The 13,880-nt window shown below is 44.8% G+C and overlaps 1 protein-coding gene across 11 annotated transcripts in view; it reads right to left on the bottom strand.

Moving 5' to 3' along the window:
- Positions 1-13,615, bottom strand: part of LOC148161589 (putative phospholipid-transporting ATPase IIB) — a 53,244-nt gene extending 39,629 nt beyond the window's left edge. For 5 of the 11 annotated variants that reach the window (XR_015767509.1, XR_015767510.1, XM_088020724.1 and 2 more), the window contains exon 1: positions 13,383-13,555. Coding sequence is in view for 4 of the 11 variants with exons in the window: in XM_088020724.1 (XP_087876850.1) it covers positions 13,383-13,498 (116 nt within the window). In the remaining 7 variants the exon portion in view is untranslated. Of the gene's footprint in view, positions 1-2,954; positions 3,304-13,382 lie in introns of all 11 variants that reach the window. The other 6 variants (XR_015767514.1, XR_015767511.1, XR_015767512.1 and 3 more) reach the window with 2 other exon arrangements.
- Positions 13,616-13,880: the final 265 nt, after the last annotated feature.

The raw sequence follows: 13,880 nt of genomic DNA, 5'->3' as shown, positions 1-13,880 counted from the left end.
CCAGTCACCACAGGACAACCTGATGTCTGCCTGCTGGTGTGATACAAGAAGAAGCAGATCCAGCATTCCTGCTAACACATGTACACATTTACCGTATTTACTCAATCCCAGAGCAGTGGTTCTCAAAGTGCAGTCCCCAGAAATTCTTGGAGCCACCCCCAGAAACAAGAAACTTCTGGAAGTAGCCTACAGTTGGTATCAAGAGCCCTCGCACTCTGCTGCTTGAGAAGCACTGCTCTGGGGCTAATTTTCACGTGACGGGAAGTGCACAAAATAAGAGCACTACACCCAACTCCAGGAGGTACTAATCCAGACACTACCAACCACCAGCCTGGACTCTTCAAAAATGCCACATGAGAAGAAAGAAAACCACCACAAAGATTTCTCCAAATTAAAAGAAATTAAAAAGATATAACCAAATGAGGGGCGCCTGGGTGGCTCAGTTGTTAAGCGTCTGCCTTGGGCTCAGGTCATGACCCCAGGATTCTGGGATCGGGGGACTCCCTGCTCTGTGGGAAGCCTGCTTCTCCCTCACCCACTCCCCGTTTGTGTTCCCTCTCTCACGGTATCTCTCCCTATCAAATAAATAAAATCTTTAAAAAAAGAATGACAATGGTGAGTGCTACTCCAGATGGTCAGGAATATCCAAGAACAGAATTATTTCCATTCTGCTCTAAGACGTTATTGAAATACATCTTCTACAGTACATAACAAGCTTTAAATGTATATGAAGTATACACACAGTGCAGAGTACATAAACGAGCTTTATATGTGCCAACTTAGCAGTCCCTCAGGGAATCTGTGGATGTGGGTGTTCACACACCTGCATGTGTGTGGGGGCGTGTGCATGTGCGGGTATATGCAGTGACGGTGCCAGGCAGTCCTTTGCTTACTAGGATTCTGTGAAAAGGTCAGAAGGCAAGATTCCAGAAGACTCCACCTTCTTGAAACTTTATTTTTTTGAAACAGGTGCGTAGCTGTCAAGAATCCAAACACAAGTGGGGCACCTGGGTGGCTCAGTTGGTTAAGCGACTGCCTTCGGCTCAGGTCATGGTCCTGGAGTCCCGGGATCGAGTCCCGCATCGGGCTCCCTGCTCAGCAGGGAGTCTGCTTCTCCCTCTGACCCTCTTCCATCTCATCCTCTCCATCTCTCATTCTCTCTCAAGTAAATAAATACAATCTTTAAAAAAGAAAAAAAAGAATCCAAACACAAGTGGAATTCAACGACTATAAAGATGTCCTTGGACAATAAGGCCAATGCTGACCTGCTACCTAAGCTCCTTTTACCATCTTTTTAACATGTGGTAACTAAAAAAATAAGCCAGCAAGTGGATTACTGAGTTAAAGGTTACTGAGGTATCCCCCACTGTTGGACAGAGAAAACATTTATAAATTCCCACTAAATAACGTTTCCGTGCAAATATCTGTACACAGAACTTTCTCCATATTTTTACATGAATTCTTTCAAAGAATCCTAGAACTGCAATAGTTTGTACAAAGTCATAAGCTCTAAAACACTTGAAATATTATTGCCAACTGCAAATTTAAACTCCCACCACTGAGTGCTATGAATAATGCCAAAAGCAATTTTACCTCACCCTCATCAGATGAGAGCTAAATACATGTACCCTTCGCTTAAATAAAGGGAGGAAAATGGCATCTTGTCATCACCGGCACCGATTCACGTTTCCTAGCACACGGGGTCCTGCACTACTACTTACAAACTGTGGCTAAAGCTGCTCCCCATGCTGTTCAGTGGAGCTGGGCGTATTTGGGGCGTGTGCACTGGGGGCACCCCCGGAACTAGGACCCTCTCCCGTGGCACCAGCCTCCTCACAGGTAAATCTTCACTGGCCAGGAACTCAATGTGCCCCTTCAGCAAATGTCACCAGGACTAGGACGGTTTTTGTTAGTGATGTGGTCCCCAGTGGTCTGCCCTAACTTACTTTTGCCCATAAACCCTGTTACTTCCAGGGAGCATTTCTACCAAATACGAAGTTTTGCAGGGATATATATACTATACAACAACAGAAATGGGGATGTTATTTATGCAAGAGTCCATCTCTTCCACACTGATTGGTAGTATCTCTTAAATGTATTGTATTAGAGTAATTTGGGCGCAAGAAAACAGGACTTTAACCTACAACCACATGGAACTGGACTCTCTGCAAGGACCTACAGGAGGAGATGCTGCATATTGACACCCTGACTGTAGCCCTGTGAGTCCATACGGTTCTGACCTTCAGAACTGGAAAATAATACATTTGTTTTAAGCCACTACATTTATGATAATTTTACAACAGCAATAGGACACTAATACAACTGCATAGCAATTAATGACGATTTTTTTCTTTGTATTCTGAGTCAATTTGACAATCCTGCTTCCCGTGACCTCGCTCTCATCTTTCCTCCCTCACGTGAAACGGCCCTCGGATAAGAGAGGGTGGTGAGGTGAAGACAGAGGTGTTCTCCTCGTGGAGGATGTAAGTGTGCCGACGGCCTGTGCTGAGGCTCCCCCGGGCACTCTGGTGCTTCAGTGCAGTGCCGATTAGGCATCGAGGGGACCCGACACACAGCACACGACAAACACAGGGACCACCTGCCCTGAGACCGTAAAGCAGAGAATAAGCCTGAGGAGACGGTGGGCAGATCTTTAGCAAACACTAACCATGCAAACACTTCTCCTCCTCCCAATATAATGTCATATAAAAAATAAAAACCACGAGACCTCTGAAAATACTGGAGTACAAAGAGTACGTTAGGCTGAGGACCCCAAGGAAGATCACCTCTCAAAATCCTTACAGGAAGGTGAGAAAACGCTCTGCAAACCGTTTGGCTGTGCTGGGTACATACCCTCAGTCACCTGCTGAGCACCACTACATGCGCGCCCACACCGAAGACACGGCAGTCAGTAACGGACACAGCTGGTAACTCACAAGCTCAGACTCACTCACCAGGAAATCTTAAATGACAGCAGTGGCTACTGGCGAGACAGTCCCCTAGCCCTTGGAAGGTGCCGACTGAGCTCAGGCTGCAGGGGCTGCATCCAGGTAGAGGGGCAGGGTGCGTGTGGAATGACCGCCGCGGACGGGAAGGTAGGGAAGGTAGGTGGGGCAGCGCAGGGCTCAGGAAGGACTGCCAGTCACCCAAGCTAAGCCACAGCTATCCGTGGGAATTCTGGAACTGGAGCTGGGACACAGAAGGCAGCCTGCTTCGAGATAACTACAACTGTCAACTCCTGTAAGGAGAGCGACGAGAGGTCTACACCGCTCTGCAGATTAGGACGCCCAGAACAGCTGTCTTCTGAAAGAGAAAACACAGACAGACAGACACACAGGTAGAAAGGATTAGAAAGTGTTTCCCATAAAAATGGAAGATTAAATACACGACTGCCTTCAACACCAAAAACACTGCTTTTTCTTAAAGCTGAAACCTACAGAACAGAAAACAAGAGATGATAACAAAATGTAGAAAGCTAGAAAGCAGATAGATGGATGGTAAATAAGCAGATCCAAGAAAAACAGGAGTCTCAGCACAGCCGCGAGGAAGCAGGAGAACCCTGGGACCCCGGAGGGGCGGGTCTGGCGTCAGGGGGACCTCTGAAGCGGGTGGGGAGGGAGGAAAGAGTAGGAACTGACTGAAAGCTACTGAAGACCATCTGGATCCTCAGGTGACCCCTCCCAGCTACAGAGCAAGGGACAGCTACCCCCTGGGGGAGGGAAAGCAGAGGGCGAGGCTGAAGGAAGGACAGTGAACGTGGGTGCAAGCCAGCGTGGCCTCCCTTCCCTGCTGCCCAGGTAGAAATTCAGCGTTGAGAGGAGGAGGGACAGGAGAAGCCGGCGGCCAGTGTTTGCTGAAACTGTCAGGCATGAATTTAAGCACCTCGCCTACGTTCATTTAATTCCTAGTTTTAGACAATTAACATAGGAAATTCTTACTATAAAAAAGAAAACTAACTGAAATGTCCAAGACCAAAGGTGGTCTATCCATACCACGTGACATCACCCGGTTTAAAAGAAGTAGGCAATGTAACGTGTGCCATGGCACGAAGCTTGAAAACATTTCGCTCAGTGAAATAAGCCAGACGCAATACGACAGACCCCGAAGGGCTCCACCTCCACGAGGTGACAGCAGTCAACTCCACAGACACGGAGGTACAGAAAGGCTACGGGGGCCGGGGAGGGGGGACAGCGAGGCGTCTCCCGGGTGCAGAGCTTGGGTTTGGGAGGAGGAAGGAGGCCTGGGGGCGGGAGGTGAGGACAGTGGTACAACAGCGTGAATGTGCTCACGGCCACTGCACTGCACGCTTGGGTAGACGTGCTTAAGATGGTAAGTTTTATGTTAGGTCTGATAAATTTTTTAAAAAGGAACAAATTCTATAAATATCGCTGAAATCCAGCTCCCTAGCAGCCGCGTAACCCCCGGAAGATGGGTATTTCCTCATCACTACCCACATCTCCAACATACGAAGCTGGTTTCTACCCTGGGGTCTGCCTGAACGCACCACCAGGCCCCTTCCCCTCACCCTCCTGCCGGCTGCCGCAGTTAAGGAACTAGAATCGGTATGGCTATCCTGGAAAAGCCAAATCCTCACACACCAGGCACATTCAGGCAAGAGTTTGATCACTTGGGGAGCTGGCCTGTCAATGAGACCAAACACCAGAAGGAGAGAGAACACTCCTGAAGGCCTCCTGGACTGTGAGGCCCTGGAGAAGGGGGCTGGGGTCTACGGAGCCCTTCCCACAACCGGGCACCCAGGGTACCTGTATTCTGCATGGTCCAAGAAGGAAAGTTTAGCGCAAATGAGAAACTTTTACAGCACATGACAGTAAAACCATTCCTCAGAAACAGTTCTCACAAATAAAATTTAAAAAAAAGCAAACACTTTGAATGACAGATGAGCAAAGACAATTCATAAAAAAAGAAATACAGCTGTACTTAGAGAACTATGTGCAGCCACATTAGGAACTCTAACCCTTCCCACACACACCTGAGGGACCGCCCTGGGCGAGCGCTGTCCCGACGAGGACAAACACAAGAAGCGGGCTGCCTACTTGCAAAGGGAGACGTGCTGGGAAGACTCTAATACAGAAGGCGCGAGGGCCAGAAGGAAGCCGAGTCTCAAAAGAGACACCTGCATGAAAGGAACCAACCACAGAAGGTCTTGGGAGACCTGGAAGGGGCTGCGGAGCCTTGAGGGCTCAGGACTGGAGAGAAAGCCGGGGCAGCTGGAGCGGGCAAGGCACGGGAGGGCCACCGGATGCGGCTGAAGGGGTGGGCAGGGCTGAGTCCCGTGGGCACGGCCTGCCAGCATAAGGAGTCTCACTTTAACTCTCAGTGCAAGGGAAGTCAGTGGAAGGTTTTAACACTAGGAGTCATTTTTGTTTCCAAGAGAACTTCTAAAACACGCAAATTAAAACAAATGAAAAAAATTCTTCACCCTTAGCATTCTTAACAGTCTTGGCTAACGAAGCACTCTTAATGACTAGCAAGAGTGTGAACAACTTTTATGGAGGACAGTTTGTGAAAATGCCCTGACAGCCCTTTTTTGTAATGGGAGTAACTTTAACCATAGGTTCTAATGATCCATGAAAACAAATATTTGAAAACATGAAAAACGTACACAAGATTGATCTACCAAGATGACCATTACTGTGCTGTGCTGCTTAAAAGTCTACCCAAAAAGCACAGAAGACTTTAGTTCCAGTGATGAGAACTTGTCCCGGGTGTCGGACACCCACACACTGTCGCTGACAGCAGTAAGGCGGAGGGAGGGCCTTCCGAGAGTCACAGTGAGGAGCGGCAGCACCTGTCCCCCCCCTGACCAGCACCCAGGGTCCCCTCGCTCCAGTCACCATCCACACACCACACAACATCCCCACAACAGGAGACTCGTCATTTGAGGGGCTCACACAAAAGCTCCTCTCAGCTGTGAGGGAGCGGGCCTAAAACAGAGCTAATAGGTTTCCTCAGAAAAATTCCTTTTTTCTCATTCTCTGCATAAGATCACTTCTTTTAAAACAGTCAACTAGAAAATGAGTATTTATACAAAATGCAATTAAAATTCAAAATGCCACTTAAATATATTATAATATAGTATACAAAATGAGATTTTTAGTCTTTTTCATTACGTTCTTTCAGCGATTGTGCTGCATTTTTGCAAAAGTCACAATCTTATCAAGTTTCATGCTAGAAAAGTAGTACAGAGTCTGAAAGATAATGAACATAAGCAACATCACGTTTAGTAACCTCCACTTCAGAGATGGAGCCTTTGAACTGGCAAGCAATTTATTCCATTTCCAAAGCAATTTTCCTATCGTATTGAAAATTTTACCTCAGTATTTAAAAACAATAAGATGATGAATAATGGATTTTTTCAGAGACAGGATAAGCAAAAAATCCTAAGTGTCTGTGTTGCCTAGTGTCATACACACTTAATTGGTTTGTCACACAAGAAAAATCAACGTTTCCAGCAATTAAGTATAACTCTGGAAACATATTTTTAAAAAGAGTAAAAACAATGTGAACAAAGACGACAGAACAGATGATACCAAACCCAAGAGTACTGCCACACTAAGAAACGGAGACAACTCTCTTAGCTGCTCCCAAAGGTTTAGAAAAACTGGGAACCTTCAACAAGAAACACTCAAGTACTAGAAGGTGCGTAATTTACATGTATCTAAGTAAAAGTAGGTCAATACAATAACTAGCTTAAACTCACATTAAGTATCTAACAGCCTTATTGTTTCCATTTTGAGGAGAAGCATTGCTGAGAAGCCAACTGATAGTAAAGGGAGAAACCATTTAAAATATGCCTAATGCTTAAACCTTCTTTAAGAAAAATAAACACTGCCCTCTTTGCCTACATGTTAATAGAGTAGAAAAACAAAGCAACAAAGTACTATAAAGAAATGGGTATGTTTCCTTCATCAAACACAGCTTCCAAGTTCAAGCGTGTCACTGATGAGTCACTAATAAGCAGCAAAACTGTATACTGGGAAACTGGGACTCTTCCCTTCCTACAGTAGCAGAGGAGTTAAACAGCAGATTAGTTGTGTAAAAAAAAAAAAAAAAAAAAAAGGAAAGGAACATTGCCTGAAAGGCACGCCTTGACCTCAGCAATAAAAACAAGCAAGACGCGCAAGGGCCAGTCAGTGCCCATGCCCAGAGATGCCCCCCATGTGGACTATGGACACAGTAACCTCGGAGCCACCGACTCCTCTTCCACGGCGTTCTGTAAAAAACCTCAATACCAATTTCTTAACATAAGAAATTACACCAACGCTATACATGAATCGAAACAAGCTTCTAAATTAGAGTAATGGGACAATATCTAATATTATGTAAACGCCAATCCAGAAATTAAAAACATAAGTGGGCCGATTAGCTCAGGACACATGACCCAGTTATACCCAAAACTGTCATGTTCACAATCACCAAATCTATCTTCATGCTAATACTGTCAGCTGTAGAAACTACAGTGAAACAGACCTGTTCTGGCAGGCTTAAAGAATTTCATGAACTCGAGTGAACTACAGATCCTTAAAAATACGTCTCTGATTCCAAGGAGTCCTGGGCCTGAGCACTTTGATAAACACTATCTTAAGAATCATTTGGTAGCGGCACCTGGGCGGCTCAGTCACTAGCGTCTGCCTTCGGCTCAGGTCGTGATCCCAGGGTCCTGGGATCGAGTCCCACACTGGACTCCCAGGGAGTCCGCTTCTCCCTCTGCCCCTCCCCCTGCTTGTGCTCTCTCTTTCTCTCACTCTCTGTCAAATAAATAAATAAATCTTAAAAAAAAAAAAACAAAGGAAGAATCATTTGGTACTTGAGAAAACCTTTTCAGCTGTGAAAACAAAAAAGTTTCATCTTTATAACTAGAGTAAAGGCATTTTTTTAGATCATAATTGTAAAATTTTTAACGATTCAGAGGAAATCGTGTATAGACACTCATTCTGAGTGTCTATAAAAAAAACTGTGTTGCCTCTATTAAGAAACACACTAATATTTTAGAGATAATCAGACAATAGCCATCTGTTCTCAGCATGGCTCTCTTCTCAAACACTAAAGTTTAACCATTATAATATTGCAAATGACTCTAGGCAGGGCCAAAAGCCACACTGCAACATGAAGCAAAGAATAGGTACTAATAGACATGGATAAACACAATGATGTCCAGTGTCAGTCATTCTTTTTTCAAATGTGAAGATAATTTGAATGACACGGGTACAATTTAAAAGACAGAAATGAAAAATACCAAATTAACAAATGCCTTACTTTTACCCACCTATACATACTACAGGAAGAAAATCAATGCCTCACTTTAGTTCACAGAAAATGATCTTAACAAGTAATTGCACTCTTACTGAACTATTAAATACTATGCGTGGGACACAGCATCTCATTCACCTAGTAACTTCCAAAAAAAAAAAAAAACCACCCCCCCCGAAAAAAAACCAAGAACATCCTCCTGTATTAACCATACTCAAATCATATCTAATTTGTCCCCTTGAAATTTTCATAAAGTACAAACCCAATGATGAAAAATTTTATACCAGTTGTAACAATTTATGATCACTACATGTTAAATATATTGTGTCCTAAACTAGCATGATTATAATGAAATAAAAGTAGTTTCACTCCAAGGAAAACCTGAAAACCTTTAAAATACATTACTACAATTCCTTATACCTTATGAACACAAAATGACATTTTTATATGGTCAAAGAAAAAGCCTTTTAAAGCTCACAAAGCAAGAAAAGCCCGTATCAAAGCTGTTTTTCTAACAACTAATTAGCTTTCAATTGCCAATGTGGAACAAAAAGACCCCATAGTATAAACTTTTGTTATTGGAAATAGAAGACTGAATTTGCACTTTTTATTTTTTTATCTATTTTTTTAGCTGTATTCTAATTTACAGCACACATTTCCCAAAACAGAAATACTAGAAAAGCCATAATTTGGATATAAAACTTTACTCACTTTACAGTTCTGAAATATGAAATTAGAGATTTGTTATATATTAAGTCAAAAGTACCCTAAACACAGTTAGCTTTGTTAAGTATATCTCACTGCAGTAAGAAAACCTCCAGAGATGAGGTGCGGGAGGTGCTGAGAGGCGGGGCGCTAGGTCTCTCTCAGAGGTGAAGAAAATCTTCCAACCCTGCCCGTGGTCATGGCTGCATTTACCTTGTGAATACATAAAACCCTGAATTTTACACTCCAAACGGGAGGCCTGTAGCCAAAACTTGTTAGTGAATGGAAAAATAAATAATAAGACGGACTTTCAAATACAAAGAGTAAAGACAAAAACAGAACAAAGGTAAATGACTCCTTCCTGCCAGTTCCAGAACAAGACTTGAGCAGACAGGGCGCCCTCCCCCTCTCCCCCATAAGCTATAACCCTGGAGACGACAGAGGGAAAGGTGAAGAGAAGGAGGCTGACCAGGAGGGACCCAGACCCCAGAGGTCACACAACAGGGAGTTCCCAATGCGCTCCTTCAGCCTCATTTATCCCAAATTGTGTACCAGAGTCAGCAGCCAGAAAAACCAAAGAGAGCCCCAAGAACAGCCCAGGCCCTCCTGCCCATCCCTACCACTGGGTTCACAGGAACCCAGAGGTAAAGGTCCCCAGGCCATACTGCAGGAGGCCAGAGGCTGCAATAAACAGGCATTCCTCCCCTCCCCAGACAAGGGGACATCAGCAGAGCCCCACACAGCACCGCAGACCCCATGTCTGCCCAGCGGTGAAGGGGGCACCCTCTTCTCCCAGGTGTCAAAGGGAACCCAGCTTTCACCCCATCTGCCAGCAACAAGGCAGCACCACCTCATCCCACCTCCCTATCCCCCAGTCCCATGGGGTGTCAGAGGAGGCCTGATAAAACAGAAGATTATTTGAATAAAGTCCAGAACCTCCCAGCGTAATACCCAAAATGTCCAGGATACAATTTAAAAAAAAAAGGACTCATTATACCAAAAGCCAGGAAAATCTCTACTCCTGAAGGAAAAATAATCAACAAATGCCAACATCAAAGGGATGCATATGGTGAAATTATCTGACAAGGATTCTAATATCCATCATAAAAATGTGTCTATGGGCAATTGCAAACATACTTGAAGCAAATGAAAACAAACAAACAGCTATTTCAGCAAAGAAAGCTAATATGAAGAAGAACCAAATGGAAATTCTAAAACTAAAAAATATAATAATGGAGATTTGAAAACAATGCATAGGGTTCAGGGGCAGAAAAGAAGAGACAAAGGAAAAATCAATGAACTTGAAGAGTGAACAACAGAAACCAATCTGGACAGAAAATGGACTTAAAACAAATGAGGAGAAACTCAGGACGTTTGAGACACAAGAAAGATCTCACAAGGTGTCTCCAGAGAGAGTGTTAGAAGAGATGAAAGAGGGTGGGGCTCAAAAAGTTTTAGACAAATAATGGCTGAAAACTCCTAACCTGACAAAAGATAAAACTTGCAGATTCAATATGCTACGTGAACCCCAAACAGTATAAACCCAAAGAAATCTATGTCAAGACCCATAATAATCAAACTACTGGACTAAAGACAAGAAAAAAAGCTTGTAAGTAGTGAGAAATGACATCTTACCCACAGGAAAAGAAAACATTCCAATGACATCAGATTTCTCATCAGAAATCATGGAGGCCAGAAAGAAGTAGCATAACATTTTCCAAGTGCTTAAAAGAGAAAAAGGACTGTCAACCCCAAATTGTGTATCTGGTGAAATTACCCTTCAGGAATGAAGGAGAAATAAGACCTTCTAAGACGAAAGAAAACTAAGAGAATTTGTTTTCAGCAGACGTACACTAAAAGAATAGCAAGGAATTCTTAGAACAGAAATAATAAGGAATTCAGGAACTTCAAGAAATAAGAGAACAACAGAAATAGTGAAAACATGAGTCAATAGAATAGTCATTTCTTCTCCTTTTGAGTTTTCTAGATTATGTTTGAGAGAGAGAAAAATTAACACTGATGTGTAACTCTAGTCATATGTAAGGGAAATATTTATGTACTTTTGCAAAATTAAAATATTTATGTGATTGTACAAGATAATTACTTTACCAGTAAGGATGAGTAAAGGGATGTAAAGAGGTACTGATTCTTCACTTTACTAACACTGATAAAATATCAACACCAGAATACTGTGATGAATCACATATGTATATCATATCTAGAACTACCACTAAATAACATCTATACAAAGAGATGAGATACAGTGGAAAAACACCATAGGTAAATCAAAATGGAATTCCAAAAATTGTTCAAGTAACCCACAGAAAAACAGGAAAAAGAAAACAAAGAAACAACGCAGCAATCAAAAAGGAAAATGGCAGATATAAGCCCTAACTTGTCAATCATTACACTGAACATAAATGTTCTAAATATATCAATCATAAGACAGAGATTGGCACAGTGGATAAAAAACATAAGCCAACCATATGGTGACTACAAGAAACTTACCTCAAATATAAGCAGGTTGAAAGTAAAAGGATGGAAAATTATATGCCAGGTAAACATTAGTCAAAATAAAGCATGAGTGGCTATATAAATGTCAGAAAAAGGAAAGCCCAGAGCAAAAATATTACTAGAGACAGATGGAAATTATAAAATAATAAAAGCATCAGTCCATCAAAACAGAGCAATCCCAAACATGTCTGCACCAAATGAGACTGGCAAAACAGTAAAGTAAAAATTGATAAAACCAAAAGGAAAAATAGACAAATGCACAATTACAGTTAGAGACTTCAATGACCCACCCTCAACAACCAAGAAAACAACTAGAACATAAACTAGCAAAGATAACAGGATCTTATCAACATTTCAGAACATTTCACCCAACGACAGCACAATACACCTTCTTTTGGGCCCTGAAATTCTTACCAATACAGACCATATTCTTGGTCACAAGACAAACCACCAAAATTAAATGAAGTAACACGAAGCATGTTCTTTAACCACAAAGAAATCATGCTAGAAATTAGTAACAGAAATATAACAGCAAATTTTCCATGCACATTCCTAAGTAATCCATGAGACAGAGAGAAGTCTCAAAGTAAAACAAAATGCCAAAATTTGTGGGACACCGACAAATCAGTGCTGAGAGGGAAATTGACAGCACAAAATCCTCATGTTAAAAAAAGAGGAAAAGTCTCCAATCAATAATCTAAACTCCCACCATAAGAAACAAGAATGAGAAGATAAAAAATAAAACCTAAAGAAGCAAACAAAAAGAAGGAAAAGTAAAGCACAGAAATTAATAAAAGTGAAAACAGACAACTACAGAAAAAATAAGAAAAATAAAGGATGGCTCTTTGAAAAAACTCAAACCTCTAGTAAGACTAACCAACAAAAGAGTGAAGGCACAAACCACCAATATCCTGAAGCAACTGGATATTGAAATTTTTTTTTCCTCTTCTGTACTAAAAGTTAGCAGCTTCTGCGGCACCTGTCCAACTCTCGATTTCAGCTCAGGTCGTGATCTCAGGTGGTGGGATCGAGGCCCGCCTAGGGCTACACGCTCAGTGGGGAGTCCGCTTGAGGTTCTCTCTCTCTCCGACCCTCCCCCCGCACGCACGCGCACTCTCTCTCTCAAATAAATTTTTTAAAAAGTTAATTGCTTCTACAGTTCCTTAGGAATAAAATTTCGATTAACTGCAGAAGACAGTATTTCCTCTTTCTATAAGTTCCTTTTTTATAAAATATAGTATTCCTCTCTTCGGGGGAGAAACAAGTTAAGTGCGAGCTGAAACCAACTAGGGGAGGAGGCTTCCATTTTCAACAAAAGGTCTCTATGTTTTAAATGGACGACTGAAGTGGGGTCCCATTAAACAATCTAACCTTGTGAAGTTCCGTTTCTCATTGCTAAAAGCACAACTTCTGGCCAACGAACATGATTAAGTGCACCTGGGTTTGGCACATGACCTGAACCCTTTGCGTTTGTGACAGGCCGCGCTTCTCCACTCAGGTTTGGGCTTCGTGTCTGCACGTTCACGGTCCCTACGGGAACCACGCCGAGGCTCGGACAGCAGCAGTGTCCGCGGGATGAGGGCCCCGCCCGCCCGGCTCCCGTGAGAGCGCCGCAGCCGCACGCCGGCCCCCACCTCCGAGGGCGTCGATGGCCAAGGCAGCCCAGGACTGGGGCGGAGCTGGGGGTGACCCCGCCCGGCCCCGACGCTGGGTCCCGGGGACTCTCCCAAGGGTGGACGCCCCCCCAGAGTGCAGGCGCGCGGGAGTCGGAGCACTGCGCGCGGCCTGCGAGCTGGGACAGACCCGCCGCCGGGGGCCGGGGGGCGGGGGGCCCGGACGGGGCGCGGGGGGAGGGCCGCCGCGGGGGGGAGGGAGGTCGGCGCCGTCGTTACCTGCTGGGCCGTTCGGCCCCCGGCCCAGGCCCGGCCGCGCTGTAGTAGGTCGCGCGTTTGCGGTTGGCCACGGCGGCCGCGCTGCGCACCGGGTACAGAGGGATCCGCTCCGCCATGTTCCGGCCGCCACCTTCCCGCCCCTCCTCGATTCACTGCCTTTCCCCGCCCTCTCCGCTCAGCTCCAACCCGGCTGAGGCGCCGCCCGCGCGGCCGTGCCCGCCTCGTGAGCGCCGGAGCCCGAGAGCTTCACAGAGCGTCGGAGCCTGATGACGACAGCTTGCGTCGAAGGAGGGCACAAAAGGCGGCGGCGTTAAGAGGCTCCGTCCCACGTCAGGGCCCGATGACGTCACCGCGGCCGCGAGGGCGCAAGCGGAGGCGGTGACGCTCGGAGGCTCCACCTCCCGCGCGCCCGGGCCGGATGACGTCACCGCGGCGCGCGGAGGCGGTGTGTCCCGGCGGCCCCGCCCCCGGGCTCTGAGCACTGGGGGGCTGGGCGCG

The sequence above is a fragment of the Eumetopias jubatus genome, unplaced genomic scaffold (genome assembly GCF_037043125.1).
Source record: "Eumetopias jubatus isolate StellerSeaLion01/CBP00866 unplaced genomic scaffold, mEumJub1_p1.0 scaffold_122, whole genome shotgun sequence".
NCBI lineage: Eukaryota > Metazoa > Chordata > Mammalia > Carnivora > Otariidae > Eumetopias > Eumetopias jubatus.
This window is presented reverse-complemented; position numbering and strand designations above follow the sequence as displayed.